We start from the raw sequence: 23442 nt of genomic DNA on the forward strand, positions 1-23442 counted from the left end.
ATGTAGGGTGCAGCCTATGACTGGGAAGGTGAACCCAGAGAAGAGCAGAAATGCAGAGAGAGAAGGGGGAATGGTAGAGTGAACTTTGATTTCCTGAGCTCGTGTTTATGCCAGTCCTATGCTCTCTCCTTTAATCTTGATAAGCTGGTAATTCGTGTTTCTTTTTACTTACTGTCTCATACACTACATCCCGATGATAGCCTCCTCTCCCTCTACTCTTCCCAGCTCCCCACCCCTCCACTGCTCCTCTGTTTTCCTTCAGAAAAGAGCAGGCCTCCTATGGAATCAGCCGAATGCAGCATACCAAGATGCATTAAGACTAGGCACAGACCCTCCTATCAAGGCTGGGCAAGGCAACCCAGTAGGAGGAAAAGGGTTCCAAGAGCTGGCACAAGAGTGAGAGACACCCCCCACTCACACTGTTTGGAGTCCTACAGATACCCCAAGCTAAACAACCACAGCATGTCTGCAGAGGACCTAATGCAGACCCATGCGAGCTGCTTCTGTCTCTGTGAACCCTGCTTAGTTGATTCTGGGGGCCATGTTCTCCTGGTGTCCTCAGCCCCTGTGACTCCTACAGTCCTTCCTTCCTCTCTTCTGAGGGGTTCCCTGAGCTCTGCCTAATGTTTGGCTGTGGGTCTTTGCATCTGCTCCCATCAACTGCTTAGAGGAAGCCTCTCTGACGATGACTGGGCTAGGTGCCGATCTATGAGTATAGCAGAATATCACTAGGAATCGTTTTATTGTTTTTGTTTGTTTGTTTGCCAGTTGTGTCTGGTTCCTACTCTAAGTCCCTGAGCCATTCAGCTTCTGGTTCCTGGCCCTCCAGGCAGTGTAGGGCATGGGCTCCCTCTCCTGGCTTGGGCCTCAAGTTAGACTAGTCATTGGCCACTCCCACGCCCTCTGAGCCACCATTGCCCCAGCACATCTTGCAGGTAGGACAGATGTAGGTCGAAGGTTTTGTGGCTGGGTTGGTGTTCCAGCCCCACCATTGGAAGTTGCCTGGTTACAAGAGATGCCAGTTTAGGCTCTGTATCCTCCATTACTAGGACTCCTTGATGTGGTCACCCTCATAGGTTCCAGAAAGTTTGTACTGTTCCTTCAGTGCCCCCCTATTCCAGTCATCTCTGTCCCTGTACTCTGTCCCTCCATCCCTTCCTCCCCTTGAGGTGATATTCCCAAAGCTGGTAATTCTTAAGGGCACTCCCTCCCTCCTTTCTTCCTTCTTTCTACTTTCCATCTGTCTTTCCCTCTCTTTTTCTGTGTGTGTGTGTGTGTGTGTGTGTGTGTGTGTGTATGTGTGTGTATGAGAGAGAGAGAGAGAGAGAGAGAGAGAGAGAGAGAGAGAGAGAGAGAGAGAGAGAGAGAGAGAGAGAACTAATTTGCAAGTTAGAGGCAGAGACAGAATTCAAACCCACCTCTATGGTCTATGAAGCCCAGACACTTGACTTTCAGAGACTTGGGACCCTGTGACTGTCTGTCTTCAGGGCATGTGTACACAAAAGGCCAAGAGCCTGCTTAGGACCTCTCCATGGCCTTGAGGCGGTTTGGGGCCCTGTGTGAGAGAAAAGGCTTCGCTGAGTGCTGCTGGCCTCCCCGGCCAGCAAGTCTCTAGCTTGCTGGCTTTTCCTCCTCCCTTTGCCCTGGAAGGGCTCTTCAAGCTCTGGGAGCCTTTGCTTCCAGCTCTGGGGAGCTTAACCCACCCTGAAGACATTGCCTGCTTACTCTGCCCTGAGCCTTGCCCCAGGGGATATGTTGTGGGTGGGTGGGTGGATGGGTGGCTTCTTGTGAACCTTGTTTTGAGTGGCAACTCCTGGCTTTCTTTTTACCAGCAGAGACCTGTCTTCCCAGGGTTCTTTGTCCCTGAATTACAACATTCAGATGAAATGCAGGATACCACGGGACAAGTTTGAATTCCTGCCACCAGAGGCCCCCACCATTCTTTCTCTCTCGTGTTCATCACTAGCTCTGTTAGCTAGCTGGAAGGTTAAAAGGCAGCGAGAATCTTCTTTCTTCCCGTCAGCCCCCTGTGGCAGCACGTGAGCCAGCTGTCCTTTGATCCAGTGTGTCTGACGGGTCTCCCTGCTCCCACACCCCCCCCCCCTTAGGCTGCTGTTAGCACAGCAGCAGAATAAAGCTGCTGCGTGAACTTCAGCTTAGCGTCCGTCCGTCCGTCCGTCCGTCCGTCAGCCCAGGGAAAAAAAGAGAAGCATTTGTTCTGGCTTCTGGGTGAAAGCCGTTTGACTCGCCAGTATCTGCCTCACTCAGATGACCTAGAACCCTCACAACAAATCCCACCCTGCTTCCCGGAGTCTTTGCCCTGCTGCAGCATTCACCTCCACACAACTGAGGTATTCTGTGTTTCAGCCGGCCCTCCCATGTAAAGAAGGCAAGGATTTTGTCTGTCTCGTTTCCTCCTGAATGGGACATGTTACGTAAAAGCCCATGTGTGTATGCATATGTATATATTTATATGTATTAATTTACTAATATAATTTGTAAGTGTTTCCATATTGTTACTAATTTTGTCTAGATCTACCTTTTTTTAGCAGTGTCTAGGATTAGTGTGTGTGTGTGTGTGCGCATGCATGTGCATGTGTGTGTGTGTGTGTGTGTGTGTGTGTGTGAGATGTCCCATTATGTATACTTAGCCCTGTTAATATTTATTGATAGTCTGTCCAGGGTTTTTATTGTGACAGTATTACAGCGACATCCCTATGCATCTTGGTACATGCGCATTAATGCTTGTAGAATGCATACATTGCACTTGAAGGAATGTAATGTAAAAGTACATGGGTAGTTAATACTTCCATAGACTTACCAAGTTGAACTCTGGTAATATTAGCTCATTCTTCTGGAGTATGTTTTCTCTCCAGCTTTTTAAACAGGAGACATTAGGCTAATTGAAAAGTCTAAATTATAAAATAAATAAATAAACAACCACATTCCATCAGTTATGGGATGTGCTTTTAAAGTACAATCTGCGGGGGCGGGGGGGGAGTCTAAATTGTATTACAGTGAATGTTCAAATGCCCCTTACCTTGTTCTCCAGTTACTATCTTTCTACATGAATGAGTTTGCTCTGCCTGGGTACACAGACTGGGTAGTTTAAATGATAGACATTTATTTTCTTTTAGTTCTGGGAAGGTTAGGCCCAAGATGAAAAGGTTAGTCAGGTTTTATTTCTTCTAAGGTGTCTCTCTCTGGGGCTTGTGAATGGCTACTGCCACCACCACTACCCAGACAGTGTTTCTGTGTGTAGTCCAAGAACTAGTTGTGTCGATCAGGCTGGCCTTGAACTCAGCATGCCTCTGCCTCCCAAATGCTGTTCTTTTTTTTTTTAATTTTTTATTGAAAAATAGTTCCCTTCACTCCAGTCCTCTCACCTTCCCTCTCTCCAAATCCACTCCCCTTCTGTTTCCTCTCCAGAAAAGAGCAGGCCTCCGAGAGATGACAGCCAAACAGGACAAAATATGATACAATAAGACAAGGCAAAAGCCCTCCTATGGAGGCTGAACAAGGCAACCCAATAGGAGGAAAAGAGTCCCAAGAGCAGGCAAAAGAGTCAGAGATGTACCCAGTCCCACTTAGGAATTAGGAGTCCCACAAAAACAGCAAGCTACAAGCCGTAACATCTATGCAGATGACCTGGTGCAGACCCATGCTTGCTGCTTCAGTCTCTGTGAGCCCATGGGAGCCCTGCTTAGCAGATGCAGTGGGCCGTGTTCTCCTTGTGTCCTCCATGTCCTCTGACTCCTACAGTCTTTCTGCCTCCTCTTCCACAGGGTTCCCCAATCTCTAAGGGGAGGGACCCAATGGGGACCTCTAATTTAGACTCTTCTCTCTTCATACTGTCTGGCTGTGGGTCTCTGCATCACTCCCATGTGCTGCTGGAGGCAGCCTCTATGACGATGACTGGACAAGGCACTGATCTGAGTATAGCAGAATATCATTAAGAATCAATCATTTCATTGATATATTTTTTTTTGCCAGTCATATTTGGTTCTACTCTAGGTCTCTAGGCTATCCAGTCTCTAGTTTCTGGCCATCCAGGCAGTGTAGGGCATGGGCTCCCCCCCACTGCATAGGCCTCAATTTATACCAGACATTGGTAGGCCACTCCCACAACAAGTTCTAGGCCACCCCTGCCCCAGAACATCTTGTAGGCCATACAGATTGTAGGTCAAGGATTTTGTGCCTGGGTTGGTGTCTAGGTTTCTTTTTCCATAGCCTGCAGAGCACCTTCCTAAGCCAAAGAGACTGGAACGTGGGGGAGAAGGCTCCAGGCACCAGCTCTGCCTCTCTACATTCAGTGAGCTGTGTGGATGTTGTCCTCAGCAGTGGGGCCCCACTCTCAGTTTTCGGAGAGCGACCCTCTGCCCCAGCATCAGCCTGGGTTCTTTAGGGATCACCATGGAACCCACTCAGTCACAACTCAACCAAATGCCATCCAGTCCCACCAATGGAAGCCTTGCCTAGCTACAAAAGATGGCCAGTTCAGACTCTGTCCTCCATTACTAGGAGCCCTCATTAGGGTCATCCTCATAGATTCCAGCAAGTTTCCATTTCACCAAGTTTCCACAGCACCCCCCAAAAACCCTCCCCCATTCCAGCTGTCTCTCGCTGCACTTTCTCCCTCCATCCCCCACCCCCACTACCTGATCCACTGCTCCAGTCCCCACCCGCCCCCAGTCCACTCAAAATCTCTTCTGTTTACCCTTCCTGGGGAGATCCATGCTTCCCCTCTAAAGCCCTCCTCTTTACCTAACCTCTCTGGGTCTGTGGATTATAGCTTGGTTATCATTTACTTAAGGTTAATATCCACTTATAAGTGAATACATACCATATTTATCTTTCTGGATCTGGGTTAACTCATTGAGGTGAGGATTTTTCGAGTTTCATCCATTTGCCTTCAAATTTCATGATGTTAATTTTTTAACAGCTGAGTAATAACTCCATTGTGTAAATGTACATTTTCTTGATCCATTCTTGTGTTGAGGGACGTCAAAGTTGTTTTCAGTTTCTGACTGTTATGAATAAAGCCACAATGAACATGGTTGAGAGCAAGTGTCCCTGTGGTAGGATGGAGCATTCTTGAGGTAGATGATTCCCAGCTTTCTGAGGAACTGGTGGATGGCTACTTTTTACCATGTCCTCGAATGGTCTTTTCTTGGTGCATTCATACATCTGTCCATACATGTATCCTGGGTTCCTCTTTTTTTTTTTTTTTTTTTTTTGTTTTTGGAGACAGGGTTTCTCCATGTAATTTTGGTGCCTGTCCTAGATCTCGCTCTGGCCTCGAACTCACAGAGATCCACCTGGCTCTGCCTCCGAAGTGCTGGGATTAAAGGTGTGCACCACCGCTGCCCGGCAGGTTCCTCTTTTTGTAAGAACACCAATTATACTGGGTTAGGACCCACCCACAGAACCTCATTTTATGTTAATTGCTTCTTCAAAAGCACTATCTCCAAATATGAATCCAGTAAGGATTCATCCCATAGTACCACAGTTGTTTCCCTTTATCCATGCATCACATTAATATAGTAGTAACAATAGATTTATTAGATAGTTACTTATAATGTGTTTTAATTATACCATTTTATATAATTTATTTCACATATATAATGTGTAATTTCTTTCCATAAGCCATTAGAAGGAAAATTATAGCCACTCTATTACCTAAGTGTATATCCTGTAGGAATCAGAACATTCTCCTTTTGGAATATTTGATGTCCTTTATAATGGTGAGGAGAGAGCTGGGTATGGTGGCATACACCTTTAACCTCAGCACTGAGGAGGCAAAAGCAGGTGGATCTCTGAGTTTGAGTCCAGCCTAGCCTGGTCTACAGAGCAAGATCCAAGACAGCCAGAGCTACACACAGAAATGCTGTCTTGAAAAACAAAAAAAATTAAATATAATAATAATGGTGAGGATAGAACTGATAAGCATAAAGTGGCACTGGTCCCAGCTGCAAGTTTCTAGACTATTCTCTGTGAATCCCTACCCCTCAGTGAGACTTGGCCTGCTTCTAGGAAAAGAACTTGCTTTCAAGAGCCATTCAGGCCAGCGGAGCCTCTTGGCTTCCACTTGAGGTTCTTTGGCACGGTTGAGGTTTTGAGTCTATGATATGTCAAGGATGCAACAGGCTTCCTCACAGTTCCACCAGCTTTTCAGTCTCTGTATCAACATGACTCCGAACACCAGGCTTGTTATTTCGGTCTTTGTATAGGCAGCCTTGCCCTGCCAAATGTGGCCTGGCTGTATTTATTCAGAGCAGGGTTTATTGGCTTGCGTTCTGTTTGCTCCCTTACACTCCTCCTGCTGCTCCTCTGGCACTTTGGGATTTCTCCAGAAGTTGGTTCTCTCCCGCCACCAGTTGTGATTGGGGTTTTCATGGCTTGAGTCAATCTGGTTGTTCTTAGCACTTGGGTGTGGGTAAATACCACACAAGCAGCACTTCCGTGATTGTTTCAGTTGTGGAATGTCGCCAAGCGCCTCGGGTGCCTGTGGCAGTGAAACCTGATTTCCTCTGTTCTAGACAGTGTGCCTGGACACCTTGGGCACAGGGGCAAACCTGGTGAGTCCTTTGCCAACCAAGGTTGATCAGGTTGTTGCCGCTGCCTCTTCCTTAGCACTGTGGGCACAGCCAGCATCCTTACTCAGGGCTCCATCCAGGAAGTCCGTATCTGCACAGTTCTCGGGGCTGCTTTTCTAAGCCGACTCTGCTTAGACTCCCCTGGCTCTTCCTTTCCTACAGGATTCACTCCAGACCTCCCGACCCAGCACTCAGGGCCACCCCTACCCCCAATTTGGTCCATGTTCCATGTGTCACCCTTTCATCTGCTGTTTCTCCAGCAGGCTTCCTCCTGCGGTGGTCCTACCTCTCTGAAAGAGACCTACTTCCTGTGTGTTTGTCTTTATATAGTCTTTCTGTTCTGCCTTCTCATTGGTTGTAAACCCAAACACATGACTGCCTCGTCGCTGCCTGTATGTACAGCCCCCCAGGTCTTCTATGGTATTGAGATTAAAGGCGTGTGTCTCCAATGCTGGCTGTGTCCTTGACCACACAGAAATCTACCTAGCTCTTCTACCAAGCACTGGTATTAAAGGTGTGCGCCACCACCGCCATGCTCTTGCTATGGCTCTGATAGCTCTGACCCCCAAGCAACTTTATTTATTAACATGCAATTAAAATCACATTTCAGTACAAATAAAATACCACCATAGCTTCCAGCCTAAGATCTGTCTCTTTTCTAGCACTTTCCATCCCATATGGTTACATAGCTCCCCGCTGTTTCCTAGACAGCTAACTTTACATTTGTATCCCCACTGTCTGGCTTGGAGTAGACAATAAACTGCAGGGTAAGTGGGTAGATTGTCCTCAGACAGAACATATGCTAAGGTCAGGAGCAACTACATTATCCTTTGTTGTTTCTAGTGATTACCTCACAAGGGGAAATGCAGGTTTGCACACACTGAGAAGTCCTGCTTTAATAAGTATTTGTTCCGGAGAGTCCATGCTAACAAACAGCAGTACAGGATCTCTGTCACCTTCACTGAGCAGCATACAGTGTCCCGTGCTAACAGACAAAGTGTTTTAACTTGTAGCAATGTAAATAACAGGTGGACTGATAACCCGACTTGTGTGGGTGTGTGCTTTGCTTTGCTCTTGGTTTGAGAAACTACTGATATCTGTCTGTTCTTCCAGTTAAACGCTTCAGAGAACCAAAGCATGAAAGACGACCATGGAGGATATGGTATGTACCAAAGTGCTGACTCACCCCTAGAAAGCTTTTCGCTGTGTTGGGGCTTTGGTGTGGGGGCTGACAGCAGTGTGTTGGGATAGCTAGAGCATGACTAGGAGAAACTGCGGATCATAGAAAGTGTGTAGAATTCCTCAGCTGAGTTCATTATTAGGCATGCTGTATAATATGGAAACAGACCTGTTTTGTTTTTTTGTTTTGTTCTGTTTTTTTCAAATAACTATTGACCCCCTCCTTTTATTTATAATGTTGCTTTCAGTTCTGAGAGATGAAAGACAATACAAATGAGACAGCCTCTGCTGTGGGTTTCTTCATCTTGACTTGTTGCGAGATTATGTTTACATTATTGACTTCTACAGTCTACATGTGTAAACAAATACAAATTTATTTGGAGATTAGTCATACATATGTCAGAAATCCTTGGAACACCCCCCTTCCAGATGTGACCCAAAACTCAAAGAAACAGTATTTCTGTTTCCGGGTTTATTGTGAAGGACATAGATAAATGGCTAAATGGAGAGGTTCCGTGTCCTGGGGTGCTCCTGAGCACAGTTCTATGACTATGGCTTTAGCGTGCACCGTCCTGTGTGCCAGTTCACTTGCTCACTGGTTCCAAACCCTCCAGGCCCGGTGTTTTACCGTCACTAGGCTTGCCTGACTGTTAACTGGGTCTGCAGCCCTTCTTCTCTCCCTGGAGTATGGGGGGTCTTGGTTTAATCATGGCTTAGTCCTTCAGTGGCCTTCCCCATCCTAAAGCTCTCTAGGAACTAGTCACTTTTTTAGAACTAAAGATGTTCCTGTCACCCAGGACAGTCCAAAGGACAGGGAGTTCTGTGAGGGGACCCGGGGCCAAAAACCAAGTATTAGGACAAAAGATTCCTCCCACCTCTGGCACTCAGGAAGTTACAGGGGCTTGGGACCCTGGGTCCGGGGTGGAGATGGAATGTTTAGTTGAGATGTGTGAATATCAGACATGCTCATTTGTGTAGGATGGCCCCACAGTAGCAGTTGTGTGTTCAGTATATGGCGGTAAAGCTTCAGAAATAGATTCCAAGGACGAAACTCCCACACAGTAAGTCATCTGGAAGGAAACAGGCAGGCTTCGGGGAACAGTGTGGGCCACACTAAGCTTACTCCTGCCCTAAGGAAACTTCCACTCCCCTTCAGAAGAAACCTCATCGTCATGTCAATCAAGTGCTTTATAAGTTATCACACATGTGCTTGCTGGTTCTTAAAGACATTACTCCCACATGTTGAGAATTCTTGTTTGTACTCACTCGGTCACTGATTCTCCCAAATCTGGTCATTTAGTCCTGCTCTCACAGTTAGTGAGGAACACCTCGAAGACCCAGACCTGAGGCCCTCTACATCTTACACACATTATCTTTTGATGTCTCCTCCTTCACACACATTGTCTTTTGATGGGTTTAGGGATGATTTTGAGGCTTGGTCTGGGTGAGCTGTCTGCTCTGTTTACTCTGAAGTGGTTGCTGATGTCCTGTCGGGTGGGTAACGCTTGCTGGTTCTGTTTCATGCAGGTTTTTAGATACTTCCAAACAAGCCATAGGGATGCTGTTCATCCACTTTGCCAATGTGTACCTAGCAGATCTCACTGAAGAGGACCCTTGTTCACTGTGAGTCTTGTACTTGAATCTGACCTCAATTGAAAATATGGACTGGCCTTCCCTTCCCTTCCAGTGCAGCCCGCTCTCTTGGGGGAGGCACCCATCCCTTCCCCCCGGGCTCCTCTCTAGTTTCGTCCTATGCGTGCCTTCATGGCTCTCTGGGCTTTGACAGTCACCTTGTGTGTCGGCTTTCTGCTCATCAGTCCAAGTTCAGTCCTTTGTCTTTGGTGCCCTTGTAGTCCCATGTTTCCAGCACCCCACCCCTCCGCCAAGCAGGACAGGGTAACACTGCGAGGGCAGCTCTGTGCCAGTTACAGAGCGCATAGGCTTTTCCATGTGATGTGAGATGCTCACAGGCAGTTCTTGTGGAGCATCCACTGTTCCAGCTGTCAGTGTGGACTGCTCTCTGTGTGATACCCAGAGCAGTGTGTCTGAAGCCTTCACCATGTCCTAGGATGCTGTACTTCTTACTGGTAGGAGGAGTGGTCATTCCCCTAGCAGACAGAGCGGCAGAGGATTTACCCCAGTCCCAACTCTTACTTCCTATCACCAACTTCAAGTTAGAGGCACAAAAAAGTTACAGCACTTAAAGTTCACAGTGCAGAAGGGGTGGAGCTAGACTTGAGCCAGTCTGTGTCCAAGGCCCCACGATGCTCTGATGCCTGAATGGATCCCCTGTGTTGAGTACAGAGTGTAAAATTTGGTCTTGGTTTCCAAGGACAGTACACAGTAGGCTCAGGAAGTATATGGCAAGTGTATAAATGAGTTCAAGACTGGATATACCCATTGTCCTTGGTATTTCTCAGGCTTTATCTCAGATGTGAATAGCACTCTTCACCAATGAGATGTAGCCTCCTGCCAGAACAGAAGTTGCTTTGGAAGCTGTGACTGTTCTTTCTGACTCTGGTCTGAGAGTGACCTCTTGTGTCTTTAAGGGGGAAGAGCAAGCTGCCTGCCTGCCTGCCTGCCTCTCAGTACTTGTGTTTTGGGTTCTGGGGACCGAGCACGGTATGCTGCCCCCACATTGGAGTGTTGTGCACATCACAAAGCCCAGACTGGGCCAGAGGTCTGCTAGTCTGCATAAAGTGTCTCAGGTCCTAGCAGCTTGGAAGCTCCTTGAAGCTGAGTCTTGTATTCTCCTCGAGCTTATCTATAGGGAGGTCAGAACCTGCCTCAGTGGCCTCATTCTCTACTTAGTCTGCCCTAGGTAGCTGGGGCCTGGGTCCAGGTGTGCTGTTAGATCTGGATATGGGGCCCTTGAGGGAGGGCAGGTGAACGAGGTACTGTACCTTGGTGAGAAAAGTTTTGTGTCAGGAAAAGGGAAACAAACCTTTGTTTGTATGTATAGTGGTCACTATGGGCATACCTCCCCACACGCCTTCCTCCAATCCTCTGGCCTTTTCTTGGGGCAGCAGAACTCTCACTGAGGTCCGGAAGTGTAGCTGTAGTAGAGCGTTTGCCCAGCATATATAGGGTGCTGGGTTCCATCACCAGCACCACTACCAGAAAGTAAAAATGCTGTTTGCACACACGACTACTGATAGGGTGAATATGTGGCCATGTGGCCGTGTCTGCTTTGTCTAAGGAGTCTTTGGACGCCATGGGAAAGGGGCACAGTTCTATGACCTCATGTGGCCTGAGCCATCAGGGAATGAGCAGAATCACTGAATGGATTTGTTGTTCAATTGGGTTTGTTTTCCTGCGGTTTCCTTAACGACTTCCAGGTACGCTGTCTTCTATTAAATCTTGGCCTTGGCACATACACTTGAAATTTATAAAGTTTCTCTGTCCTTCTCTTTCCTGTTCTTCAAGTTTTTAATATTAGCACCTTTTCAGACACCTGGAAGTGGAAGCCGCCATTTCCATAGCCTCTTGCATAAATACCTGTACGTGTGCCACTCTCCCCAGTAAGGGCACACAAAGACTATCTGTTAGCCTGATCCCATCCCCGGGAAGTACTTCACTGAGGCCCCAGCTCGGCGGCTTTCTCCCTGACCATGCTGGTGTGGCCTCTCTTTTAGGTACCTCATCAACTTCCTTCTGGACGCCACTGTAGGCATGCTTCTCATTTATGTGGGCGTACGCGCTGTCGGTGTCCTGGTGGAGTGGCAGCAGTGGGAGTCCCTGCGGTTCGGAGAATATGGTAATGTCCGTGGACTCTGGGGAGCACGTGGGGACCGCTGGAGCTCTGCGGTCTGCCAGGCTTCCTGTGTAAACAGAAAGGGGTCCGCTCAGGGTCGGAGTCTCACTTTCCTTGGGGGCAAGAGGGAAGTGCTTCAAGGCCACGACACTCACTTCCGTGGGAGAGAAGGTGGCAGCAGCCAGGACACAGCCCTTCCCCTGAGTCACGTGTGGCTCCACCTGCAGAACTGCAAAGGCACCTCGGTCTGCTGAGATTCCCAGAGATCTCACCCCGCCAGCCCGCCACGGCGGACGTGGGGGCAGCCCTTGTTGGAGAGGTGGTCCGTCCACGGGAGGTGGGAGCTTGTCCTTCTGCTGCCCACTCTTTGCCCCGGCACCAGGTTACTCTGCTGACAGGAGAGCTCACGCGGCAGGTACCCGAGTGTGCAGCCCTCCTGAGGTCAAGCTGCCTTGCTGCTTCCAACGGTAGACTTGTCCCCACCTCGCGTGTGGATGTCTCAGTCACTCGGGCGTGAGGTCATCACCGCCCAGATACAAGGCTCCAGACCAGCAACTTCGTGGGTGCTGGCCTACCCTGTAAGACCCCCCTGTCACATCCTGAGTAAGCAGCTGCTTTCACATCAGCTGTACGCATGAGGAAGAGTTGAAGGCAGCATTGATAGGAGCTGCTCTCCTGCCCGTGCTTCTGGAACAGTGTTAGCAGAACTTCACCACAAGAGGGCACCAGGGCGAGCGTGAGGGCTGTGGGTGGAAGTCTGGATCCACACTCGCCTTTCCTTGTCAGGCCATCCAAACAACCCATGGCTCTGGGCCGAGACCTACTCACTTCTAGGTGGCTGGAGATCTCTGAGGGACTGACAGTTGAAAAGGGCGCATGATTGGTGGGGCTGGCTGTGGAGTGCCTTGGGTATTTCTAGAAATCTTAAGTAATTGTTTGTCTTCAGTGAGGGAAGATGAGCTCAGGGGAGGGCTTTTCTTAGCCTGTTACTTGATGCTGATGAGTCACTGACTTAAGATAGTGCCCGGCAGCCTGTGCCGCAGGACTCCAGGGAAGGGAGGACTCTGAATGCCCAAGTCATAGAGCTCTCGGCTTGCAGGACAGAAATGGGCCACAGCACACGGAGACCAATTCTACATCATTCTCAGTTATAAAACGGACACCTAGAGGAGGGACGTGCCAACCCAGTCGGGGCATGCTTAAGGGCTTCGTGTCCTCTGCACCAGGAGTCCTAACACCGTCCACTGCCTCCGTCAACACTGCTCGCACTGCGCCTTTGCTGTTGAGATCCCTTCTGGAAGGCAGAGCTGTCAGCCCCACCGTAGCTGACTGGTGGTGATGTGGATTCTCCACAGTCAACTATTGACTGAGAACAGAGGTCAGGTCTGGTCCCGATAGACCAGGTGTGAGAGCACCACCCGCTCAGAAGCAAGTTTTGTCTGCCTACCCAAGGATGGAGAGAAAGGAAGGAGGCAGTGGCTGTGTGTGAGCCCTGTCCTCTTGGCCCAGTCCCTTAATTCAGTCACTGTTGTTGGGAACCAGTGTCTTCAAGCCGGAGTGTCTCCAGAGAAAATGCCCCTTTGTCAGAGACCATCCCAAGTCCTCCTGTCCTAGACTCTCTCCCCGATACCTGCTGCTCCGTGCTTGTTGATTTTTGTCGTTTTCTGTTGCTGCTGAAACAAATCAACACAGGCTTAGCGATAAGAGAAGCCCATTGATTTAATCTATAGTTCCTCCGGAAGTCCTACCCTGTTCTGGTGGATTAACAGGAAGGCATCAGTAGGTAATAAGGATGGTTGTTCTGTTACCCTGCCCAGCCTCTAGTTCTGCCTGGATCCCTTGGCTCATGATTCTCGCCCTCTGCTTTCAAAGCCAGTAGCTGAGTTCTTCTTATGGTATACCATTCTGACCTTCTACCTTGAAGGGCCCCTGTGACTACCCAGAGTGCACCTGGACACTCCAGATATTCTATTTAGGTCTGAATCACAACCTTAATTCCATTAACAGACAGAATCCCCCTTGGCTAGGTCACAGCACATATCATGGGTTCTAGAGATTGGAAGGTGGACATCTTTGCAGGACCATTATTCTGCCTTCTATACCTGTGAATTTACCTGTCCAGTTGAGGCAGGAGCTCCATGGAGGCCCCACAGCTCTTAAACAGAGAAGAGGGATTTACTTGAGAAGAGATAGCTTACTTGGTTCTAGAAGAGGTCTTGGCACTTGGAACGTAAGCCAGAGTTCTTTGGTTTGAGGGGTGAATAGTTTCTGAGTGACTCGCGGCATCTGTAGTCTGAGTGTGGTGATGCCGATGGAGGAGAGTGCTGGATGTTTTGGTGACAGAAGAGTCACGAGCCATGGTTACCTTTCTAGAACTTTATTGGGAGAGAAAGGGGGGGGAGAGAGAGAGGGAGGGACAGAGGGAGAGAGACCACGCGGAGGGGGGAAAGTACGGAAGGAGAGAGTGTGGAAAAAGAGGGCACAGAGAGCACACCCGCTTTTTAGGCTAGTGATGTAATTAAGGACATAATCCTTTATTGGGGTACACAGGGATATATTGTGTACCCAGTAAAGCTTACCTGGGGATCAGAGGACAGAGCCAGCCACTAAATTAGACATAGAGGTCAGGCAGTGGTGGCACACACCTTTAATCCCATCACTTGGGAGGCAGAGATCCGTCTGAATTTCTATGAGTTCAAGGCCACACTGGGCTACATGAGAGAAACAGAGCCAGGCAGTGGTGACACACACCTTTAATCCCAGGAAGTAATATGGCAAATACACAGAAAGGTATATAAGGCGTGAGGAAACAGGAACTCGCTATCTTGAGGCTGAGGATTTCCTAGAGGTAAGCTAGGGCTGGCTTTTCTGCTTCTCTGATCTTTCAGCTAAGCTTTATTGGGGTACACAATATATCACCACAGATGAGCAAGCCTCTCATGTCCCCAAAACAAGGTGGCGTTCGGCAGCACTGTACATCATAGACTTTCCTGCCTGCGCCATCTAAATGCTCTCTTTCAGAAGCTTCTCAGCACAGATGTTTCTTTTTGGCCCCTACTCTTACAACATAGCCTGAGGGAATAATTTACCAAAACCAGTATCTCTGAGGTCATCCACTACAGTAGAAAGCAGGACACATGGCCATGCTTAGTAACCGTATTTGTCCTGTAGAGACCAACTTCAGGGAGCATTTGAAAAACTCTTGAGGGAACAGAAATAAGCAAACAAACTGTCATGTGTACACTCAGTCCAGCGTCAGTGACCTGTGGCCTGGGTACACAGGAGGAGGGGTGTGTGCGTGTGTCAGCCGGACACGGGTGCTCTTCCCCCCTCTTTGGTGGTTTTGGACATTTTTATTTTAGTATCAATAAACCAAGAGCAGTGGCCACTCCGCTGTGTAGATAGACTCGGAAGGCGGAGGAAAAGCATCTCTCCCCCGTCAGAGTCTCGCGGCTTACAAGCAAATGGAGTGAATGCACACTCTGAGCGAGTGAGTGTCCTGTGACAGTCAACAGATGGTGTCACCTGTCTGCTTACCTCCAGACACACCAGTTCCTTTTCAGACACTCCCCAGTGGTACTTCCTACATGGCCATCACCAACATTGCCTAAAAGTTTTAGCAAATAGTGTCTTCTCCTGTTTTTTCTCAGTAAGGTCAGGTGATTTACCAAAAGCATTGCGAAACTTGAATTATCAGCTCAGCCAGTTGGTCCTTCTGAGGTGCTTTGCTGCAGCTCAGATGCCCTGCCCCCTCCCTGCCCGGGGCAGAAGTAAACGGGAAGGCACTCGAACAGGCAGTTAGTGTGTTTCTGCCCGCTTCCTACCTTCCTCCTAGCATTGTCCAGAAAAGGAAGCGGCACTGGTGTGTGTTCATGACAGCTGTGTAATGGCATTCACTTGCTTCCACTGGGTTCAGCTTGCAGGCCCAGGCAGGGTTTGGGGGCCTGCAGCATGAATGCCTGGGGTTGCTATGGAAACAGAAGAATCAAATGAGAAGTTGGAGAGTTCTTTCCAGACCAGATTCTCTTTCGGAGCCTCCCAGGAATGTTAATGCGCCCCTGTTTTGGTCAGTGGAGCGCAGGCTGCTATGATTGAGTGTCCAGACAGAGCTGGGGCGCCCACTCTTTGAGGAGGCCCTACCCTCAGGTCCTACATGCTGTTAGATCACCTTCTAGAGAGGCTGGGCCTCCACTCTGCATTGAATCCCTTTTTGAGGATTCTAGAGGTACTTTGGGGCCCAGATGTCCCCCATTGTGGACCCTTCCCAATCATTTCTCAGCCACTGACAGACTCACAGACAAGCCTCGATCATCACTGCTGGCCTCAGCCTGTTTCCACTCCTCCTTGTCTTGAGGGCTTCTGTCGTCTTTGTCCTAGCCAATGTTAATTAGGTTGTCCCCAAAATTAGTTTTTGTTTTAATTGTTTGAAAGGGTCCTGAAAAGCAGTGATAAACTTGGCATTCTTTTACATTAATTCAGTGGGAATCTGAGTTTCTCAATCCGGTTGATGTTCTTAGGGCTGAGGACAGCAGAGGTGGTGGGTAATGGCCTAAGACGTGGGTGGCGGGAAGAAGGAAAGTGGACAGAGAGGTTGATCACCGCAGTTATGATGGCAGTGCCAGTCTCATGGTGGACAGAGGAAGGGAGGGAGGGACAGTGCCAGTCACTGGGGAAATCAGCTGTAGATAATAATAGTGCTTTGCTCCACCCAGAGAGCCAGCAGTCAGCTCTTACTAACTTTAGTGCCTCTTAACGCTATCCTAAAAGTTTTTGAAAGAAAAACATTCTGGTGTGTCCAAATTAGGAATTCTGACTTTATTCAGAGCACTGCCTGTTTTAGGAACGAGGTGATTTGTAGAGCTTTAGGGACTCATGAAGTACCTTAGAGCCAGGGTTCTGGGATGCAGCCAGCGGTACAAGCTGCAAGGGGCTTGGGTGGTGGTTGTCCTACTCAGATCCTGGGCCCCTGTGCCTAAGCGCCTACCTGTCCCTGCAGGAGACCCTCTGCAGTGTGGGGCCTGGGTGGGGCAGTGTGCCCTTTACATCGTGATCATGATCTTTGAAAAGTCCGTGGTCTTCATCGTCCTGCTCATTCTCCAGTGGAAAAAGGTTTGCCTCCTACCCCTGCTTCGACAGCATCCCGCATCACCCCCAGCCCCAGCCCCAGCCTGCTCGTTTTTGTTTTAGCTCCATGAGAGTCCTGGATTTGGTCCGATAGAGCAGCTATTTACAAGAGCTCTAATTTGTCGTGCCTGTGCTGGATGTCCACGCACTTCATGTAAATACATGTCTTCTCTAGATTAGACCGTGGGTGTATGCGAACTTCATGGAAACACAGCCCCTTCTGCTGTGTTCCTCGGTCTGGTTAGTCTTCAGACTTTGTAACTGACTGTGTCTACGCTGGCAAACGTCCTTCACACATGTGTCTGGGCTAGCTCGTTCAGCTGAAGCCATTGTGTGCCACAAGCAGTTTCTGAGGTCTCTCCCCACCTACATACTAATACCTGGGAGAGCCCGTGGCCTTCCCAGCCCTGCCCTCTGCCCTCTGCCCCCAGAGCTACCTAGATAAACCTATACCACTCGTTCCCATATGAAACAGCCAAGGAGCCTTCCAGGACATGTGGCTCAGGTAGTGGCTTTATCTGTGGCTGAGTTTTACCTTTTATAAGAAAATAAGCCAGAATGTTCCTGAGCTGCTGTGCCCAGAGATGATAGCTGTGTGGAATTTTTGCTGGAGAGTAGTCTAGCAGGTCATTGTCCAAATCTCTAATGACCACCCACTGAACTTCCTCCCTCTAAGCCCCTAAGGCACAGGCCACCCCTGCTACTCTGCAGGGCTCCAGGCTGCTCCCTACAGCTCCCTACTGGGTGTGGGTCACGCTTGGATCTGACGCAGTGGCCTCAAGTCCACAACGAGGGGAAGCTGCTAAAGTGCTAGTGACCTACAGTGGCTGACGGTTTCTTATCAGCATCAGATCCAGGGTCTGTGCGGCCATGGGTGTAAGGGGTTGTTTCCAGTGGCTGTTGGGAGTGTCTGTGTCTCTGTGCTGCCCCTGTGGTCTCCTCCTCACTGTGTCTGTTTCTCTCTGCAGGTGGCCCTATTGAATCCAATTGAAAACCCAGACCTGAAGCTGGCCATCGTCATGCTGATAGTCCCCTTCTTTGTCAATGTCAGTGCCTTGTTGTGTGTTTGCCCCATTTCGTTCCCTGCCTTCAAGGGTTCTTGTTCAAAGCTCTGAGTCTGACACAAAAGTCACCTTCCAGCCCCCAGACCTTTCTGTCTGTAACCAGTTGCTACTTCCCATCCCATAACCAGCCTTGGAAATGGTGGGAGTCCTTCCTCAGAATACAGGCGCCCTCCCCAGGGCTCCTGTTTCAGAAGAAGGATCCTAGGAAGTCTGACTTACCTTCCCTACTGGGCTACTTCCCACTGAAATATCCCAGACTATGTATGATAGTAACTTCTAGATCAGGATCATTTCAAGTGCTCTCCAGATACTGATTGCTGAGTACAGTCATCAGAGAAACTCTGGAGCCCAGTGGTCAAATGTGAGGAGCCAGTGGTGTGAGTGCTGGAGGAATCGGGGGCTCCCCGAAGCAGCTGGCTGGGTGGCCACCTGTGAAGGACCCATAAAGGCTCAAAGCTAGAAGTTAGAGACCTTGGTTCTCTGCCCGAAGCAGGCTACCTGGTTGGTGGTTGGTGTTTTGAGACAGGGTCTCTCTACCTAGCCCTGGCTGTCCTGGAACTCACTATGTAGACCAGGCTGGCCTCGAACTCACAGAGATCCACCCGCCTCTGGCTCCCCAGTGCTGGGATTAAAGGTGTGCGCCATCACACTTGGCCCCAGGCTGTCTGTTATTTAACACAACAAAGACCCACAAGTGAACACAGCAGGAATTACCCTGCTGGTCTCTGATCATAAAAGCACAGCAAGGGAAAAAGAGAGGTAATTAATTCCTCTTGAATGTTGGGGAGATAGTCAGGGCTGAGTGAGGTTCTCCCTTCTTACCGCTATAGAGGGGTGGCTAGCATCCCTCTGCTGTGCTCTGTTCTGGCTTACCCAGCGTAACCTGCACTCTTCCTTCCCACAGGCTTTCATGTTCTGGGTGGTAGACAATTTCCTCATGAGAAAGGGGAAGACGAAAGCTAAGCTAGAAGAAAGAGGAGCCAACCAGGACTCAAGGAATGGGAGCAAGGTTCGATACCGGAGGGCGGCATCCCATGAAGAGTCAGAGTCTGAGGTAGGAGCCTCCTTGACTCTCCCCAAGGGCCTAGCCATCAGACCTTTGGCTCCGGGGGTCTCAGGTCTCATGCTTGCACCCCATCTTTGAATGCCGAGTCATAGGACTAGGCGGAGGGGAGGAAAAGACTGAGCTGGAGAGTAGCCCAGGTCCCTCAGAGCCCAACACTGCCACGTGTACCTTCCCAGATCAGACAGATGCCGTATGTCGTCAGGGTGACTTGCCACGCATAGTCCCTGTGGACTAGCAGTGGAGACAGCCAGGTAAGGCAAAATACACCTTATTCCAGGAAAGCATGGAGGTACCAAGAGTCCTTCACCAACAAGCAGAGGAAGTGTTGTCTGCAAGCTTCCAGAATATAGGACCAGCTACATCTCACAGAGGTCACCTCGACTCCCTTTATCTGCTGGGGTCTAAATTCAAGGGCCTGGTGTAAGGGAGCAGCGGCATGGACGAAGCCCGGGGCAGGAGTGGGTGTTCTGGCTGCTCTGCAGTGTGCATTGCACCTTTGTGCCTCAGCAAGTCGAAGCTGGGGTGGCCTAAGGACACTCCCGTAGTGCCGAGCACTGTGCCGCCGACGGGAGCCACCAAAGTGGCTGAGGTTAGCCAGGCTTGGTGGTACTTGGCTTTAATCCTGCACTTGGACAGTAGACACACTCAGATCTCTGTGAGTTTGAGATCAGCCTGGTCTACATAGCAAGTTCCAGGCCAGTAAGGGCTTTATAGTGAGATCCTGTCGCCCCAAAAAAAAGAAAGAAAGAAAAAGACTGGGATTGCTGCCACCCTGAGCCTTGAGGACGAGGAAGAGAAAAGGCACAGATAGTCATCATCACACTTGCAGTGCGTCCTGTAACTAAGCAACCCCCTGGAGAGCCCTGGGCAGTCTGGAGGGGGTTTTAGAAAGTGAATAGACTAGAGGGCAAGCCCACATCTCCAAGTTTGTGTTCCTAGAATCTGGTTACAGGGCTTATCCCGTCCTAAGAGCTGGCAGACGTTTGCTCAGTGATAAATAGTGCGGCTCACAGGCAGTCACAACCACACGGTTTGCCCTCTGACGATAAAGTGACGCTCACGTTGGCCAAAGCAGGGAGCCATCGAGTGATTTGGTCCACAGGAAGGCCTTTCGCCCCACCCCTGGAGTGGGAGTTCACATCCCCCTGCCCTTAAACCTGCGCGAGGGCTCTTCTGATCTTTCCATGGCTCTAGGTGTGAGGCCGGCAGCTATGGCGGGGAATGAGCACATCTGTCCTCAGTGTCGCAGCTGCCTGGGTGCGGAGAGCAAGTTTCCCTCTTCATCTTGAGAAGGGACAGTTGGCTCAGCAGCCCTTTTGGAACTGCATGCCTTATATGGTCCCTGGGATGATTTCGTTCCCTTTTGGCAGATGCAGGACCCTGAGATTCCATGCACCCAGCTGGCTTTGATGGTGGGATTTGGGTCTGACTGGAAGTTGGATGAAGGCATGGGGAGGGAGCACTGGCACATTGGCAGATGAGGGGTGGTGACTGTAATGCCAGCACATCTCACTGTGGAAGGAGGCCCTCCCCACAAGCCCCTTCTAAGAATGTGGGAGCCTCGAGGCCTCCCCAAGAGATGGGCACAGAAGCCCTGCACTGGCGTCTTAGGCCTTGCCTCTTCCCCGCCTCAGATCCTGATCTCAGCTGATGACGAAATGGAGGAGTCGGATGCCGAGGAGGACCTCCGCAGACTGACCCCCCTCAAACCTGTGAAGAAGAAGAAGCACCGCTTTGGGCTGCCTGTGTGACACACTCCCACGCTGCGGGGGACAGTCCTGGGGCCCCGCCCTGCAGCAGCGTCCCTTCCCTCCTCCCCACCCTCCTCTTCTACCTCCGCTCCTCTTGCTGTCTCCGCCCGCCCGCTCTCCGCCAGCCCGCCCCAGACTACCGTGACTGAAGAGGGAAGAGGACCGTGCCCGGGGCTGTGGGCAGCTGGAGGTCCCGCTCAGTTGCACTACACACACTGACCAAATATGCAAGCGAAGAGCTGTGTCCGTCTGTCTGTCTGTCTGTCGTCATCGTCCCTTGGGGTGTCGTGAGACCCTGTCCTGTGTCTGACCAGCAGGCGTGAGGGAAGAAAACAGAGCACACATCGACTGTTGCGGGTCCTCGTGCTGAGGCTGGGGCCCTGTGGACATGTGACGAGCTTGGGGTTAACAGCCACGGGTTGACCCAAGTTGGAACAGGAATGCTTTCTTACTCAAAATGGCTTTTGTAACTCTTTATTTCTAAAGCCAGTTTTATGAGCTGTGACAGTGTTACTGTTTTTTGAGTATGTGTTTATTTCCTACAAAGTATCTATGGTCTAACGGGCAAACAGATTTTTAAGTCTTCCGTATGCTGTTTGACTTTTATATTTTTTAAGTTATATTTTCATACTACTGTATTTAAAACTCTTTTTAATCCCCAAAGAAATGGATTTGTTTGCCTTTCATGGGGTATGAGCTGATGGGAGGTGGGTAGAAGTCAGGAGTTTCTTAGCCGGGAATACTGTTATGATGAGGTGAAGGATCCTGATGGGAAGGGTAGATAGCCTTTATCTGCGGTCAGAAATCCACAGTGTGTTAAGGTCAGACCTGGGCAGGAGGCAGCTGTTCCGAATGGATCTGTATGCTCCAGCGTGTGGGAGCAGAGCCAGGGCATACAAGCTGGCATGTCAGAGGCTTTGGTTAAACCTGACTGAGGAAGGAGCTCAAGAGTTAGACGTTTGTGTCTGGAGGACTCAAGACCACCAGGCTCCTCCTGTTGGTTTCCTGCCTCGCTCAGGGCCTCCGAATCTCAAATGAGAGCATGGTCCCAGCCTCTGCTCCCAGTACAGCAGCTCCAAGAGCCAACCTTTGCCTTGATGCCTGCCACCAGCTGTCACCTGCTTGCTTGCTCAGCTGCCTGGCCAGGGAAGCCTGTTGTCACGCCCTCCAAAGTTGTGAAGCGGCAGGGGCAGAGCAGCTTCCAGTGAGAGCTTTGTCTTACTGTGTAGCTAGTGTGAGGTGTTTCTAGACTATGGCTCCTTCTTGGTGGTTACGCCCACTTCTCAGCCTGGCCACAGTTCACCTGGTGGTACGGGCTAACCTGGCACTCTCTGCTGTAGAAGAATGTCTGGTGGTTTGTCGTCCAGCACGCAGGCACAGTGGTGAGGAGCACAAGGACACCCCACTACTTCATGGTGTGGCTGAGGCCTTAGGTGAGGCGAGCACAGAGGAGCCGACTCTCCTCAGATCCTTCTTCTAAACCTGCGTAAGAATGTGTTTTGCTTAAGCATCCAGGATCTAAGTCTGCTGTGGCATGTGAACCCAGCCTTTATCCAGAGTACCTGGGGCTGTCCTCTGCCACTGGAAGTCTTACTTGTCCTAGACAGAGGGTGTGCTCTGGGGTGTCTCTCTCGGCTCGTCTTCTCGTGCAAGCACGCTGAGAAGAGAGATTGATTGCTGTTGGATGCTTCACAGCCGGGCGAGGCAGAGGCCAGTGACCTGTGAGATGGATTGGTCAGGCCCTGCATTGTTCCTGTTTCCTCTTTCCTTTCCATCCTACAGCCCTGGCCACTCCCTTCCCCCTCTCTAGTGAGGATGCACCGAGTGTTGTGGAAGAGTACAACTGGAACTCCTGAGGGAGACGGTCAGCTCCCAGTGGCGTTGCTGATGTCATCCTCCCCTCCCCTCCCCTCCGGTTTCACTGTGCTAGAGATGACCATCCTTCTGGAGCTCAGGGTTGGAACCTCATTTTCAGACTTGAGCGCCTCGAGTTTCCAAACCAGCCACAGAGGTGGGGGAACCACTGCCAAGGATGGAAACTCCAGTTGCACAGGCCTCCCAGAGGTGATCTGTAAGGTCCTGCCGGCGCCCCAGCACAGGGCCTGAGGGGCAGAGGAAGTGGGGGTAGGTTCTTTGTGCATCCCGATTCTCACTGAGGGCTCTAGTCTCTGAGCTGCTTGCTCAGCGGGAGAGGAGGTCCAGCGGGTATCTGATATTGGAGCCTATGGACAGGTTCAGGGTGCTTGCCCTTCCCCCTCTCCTGTGTGGATGTGTGCGTGCACACATGCAGCCTAGGCACAGACACGCACGCCGTTCTGCATCCCTCGGGAGAGCCTCCCGTGGTCGCTAAGGCCTTCCTGTTACCGCGGTGCACTACCCACTAGAGTGGATGTAGAGGGCTCCGATCAGGATGTCTTCCTGAGCTGTCCTCCCTCCCTGGGATGAGTGTCCCCATCACTTGTTCCAAGGTGCCTTATGAGGTGGGACCTTTTATTGGCTGATGGCAAGACATCACCAGGCTTAGGGAAGAAACAAAAAAGTGGAAAGCTGACTTAGCTATGGTGTGCTGTCAATCTGATTTGTCCAAGTCGGTGTCTTGGCCAAGCTGCTCTTGGTGGAAGCTTGCAAGCCAAGGCGATGAATGAGTATTTTGTAACTAACAGAAATAAACCGAAGAGAGCGCTGACACCTAACTCCCAGAGGTGGTGGCTATTGTCTTTTTAATTTCATTTGGCTGTGGGTGAGATTCTGATAAAGGCAAGGGTGACCGGTGAGAGCCTGTGTGGCCGTGTCTTCTCAATCTGTGTCGGGGAAGATGTGTGAGGTAAGAGTCTGTGGCCCCGCAGCCCTGGAGCATGTTGGTAGCCGCCTGCCTCAAACTTTAAATTGTGGACTCCCTGGCAACAAG

The 23442-nt window shown here is 50.2% G+C and overlaps 1 protein-coding gene across 1 annotated transcript in view; it reads left to right on the forward strand.

Moving 5' to 3' along the window:
- Stimate (STIM activating enhancer) overlaps positions 1-23227 on the forward strand; it is a 55093-nt gene extending 31866 nt beyond the window's left edge. The window contains exons 2-8 of the mRNA XM_006981501.4: positions 7710-7758; positions 9303-9398; positions 11411-11532; positions 16526-16638; positions 17622-17699; positions 18622-18771; positions 20418-23227. Of these exons, the coding sequence (XP_006981563.1) occupies positions 7710-7758; positions 9303-9398; positions 11411-11532; positions 16526-16638; positions 17622-17699; positions 18622-18771; positions 20418-20534 (725 nt within the window). The 3' untranslated portion in view covers positions 20535-23227. The remainder of the gene's footprint in view (positions 1-7709; positions 7759-9302; positions 9399-11410; positions 11533-16525; positions 16639-17621; positions 17700-18621; positions 18772-20417) is intronic.
- Positions 23228-23442: the final 215 nt, after the last annotated feature.

This window comes from Peromyscus maniculatus, chromosome 9, assembly GCF_049852395.1.
Source record: "Peromyscus maniculatus bairdii isolate BWxNUB_F1_BW_parent chromosome 9, HU_Pman_BW_mat_3.1, whole genome shotgun sequence".
Taxonomy (NCBI): domain Eukaryota; kingdom Metazoa; phylum Chordata; class Mammalia; order Rodentia; family Cricetidae; genus Peromyscus; species Peromyscus maniculatus.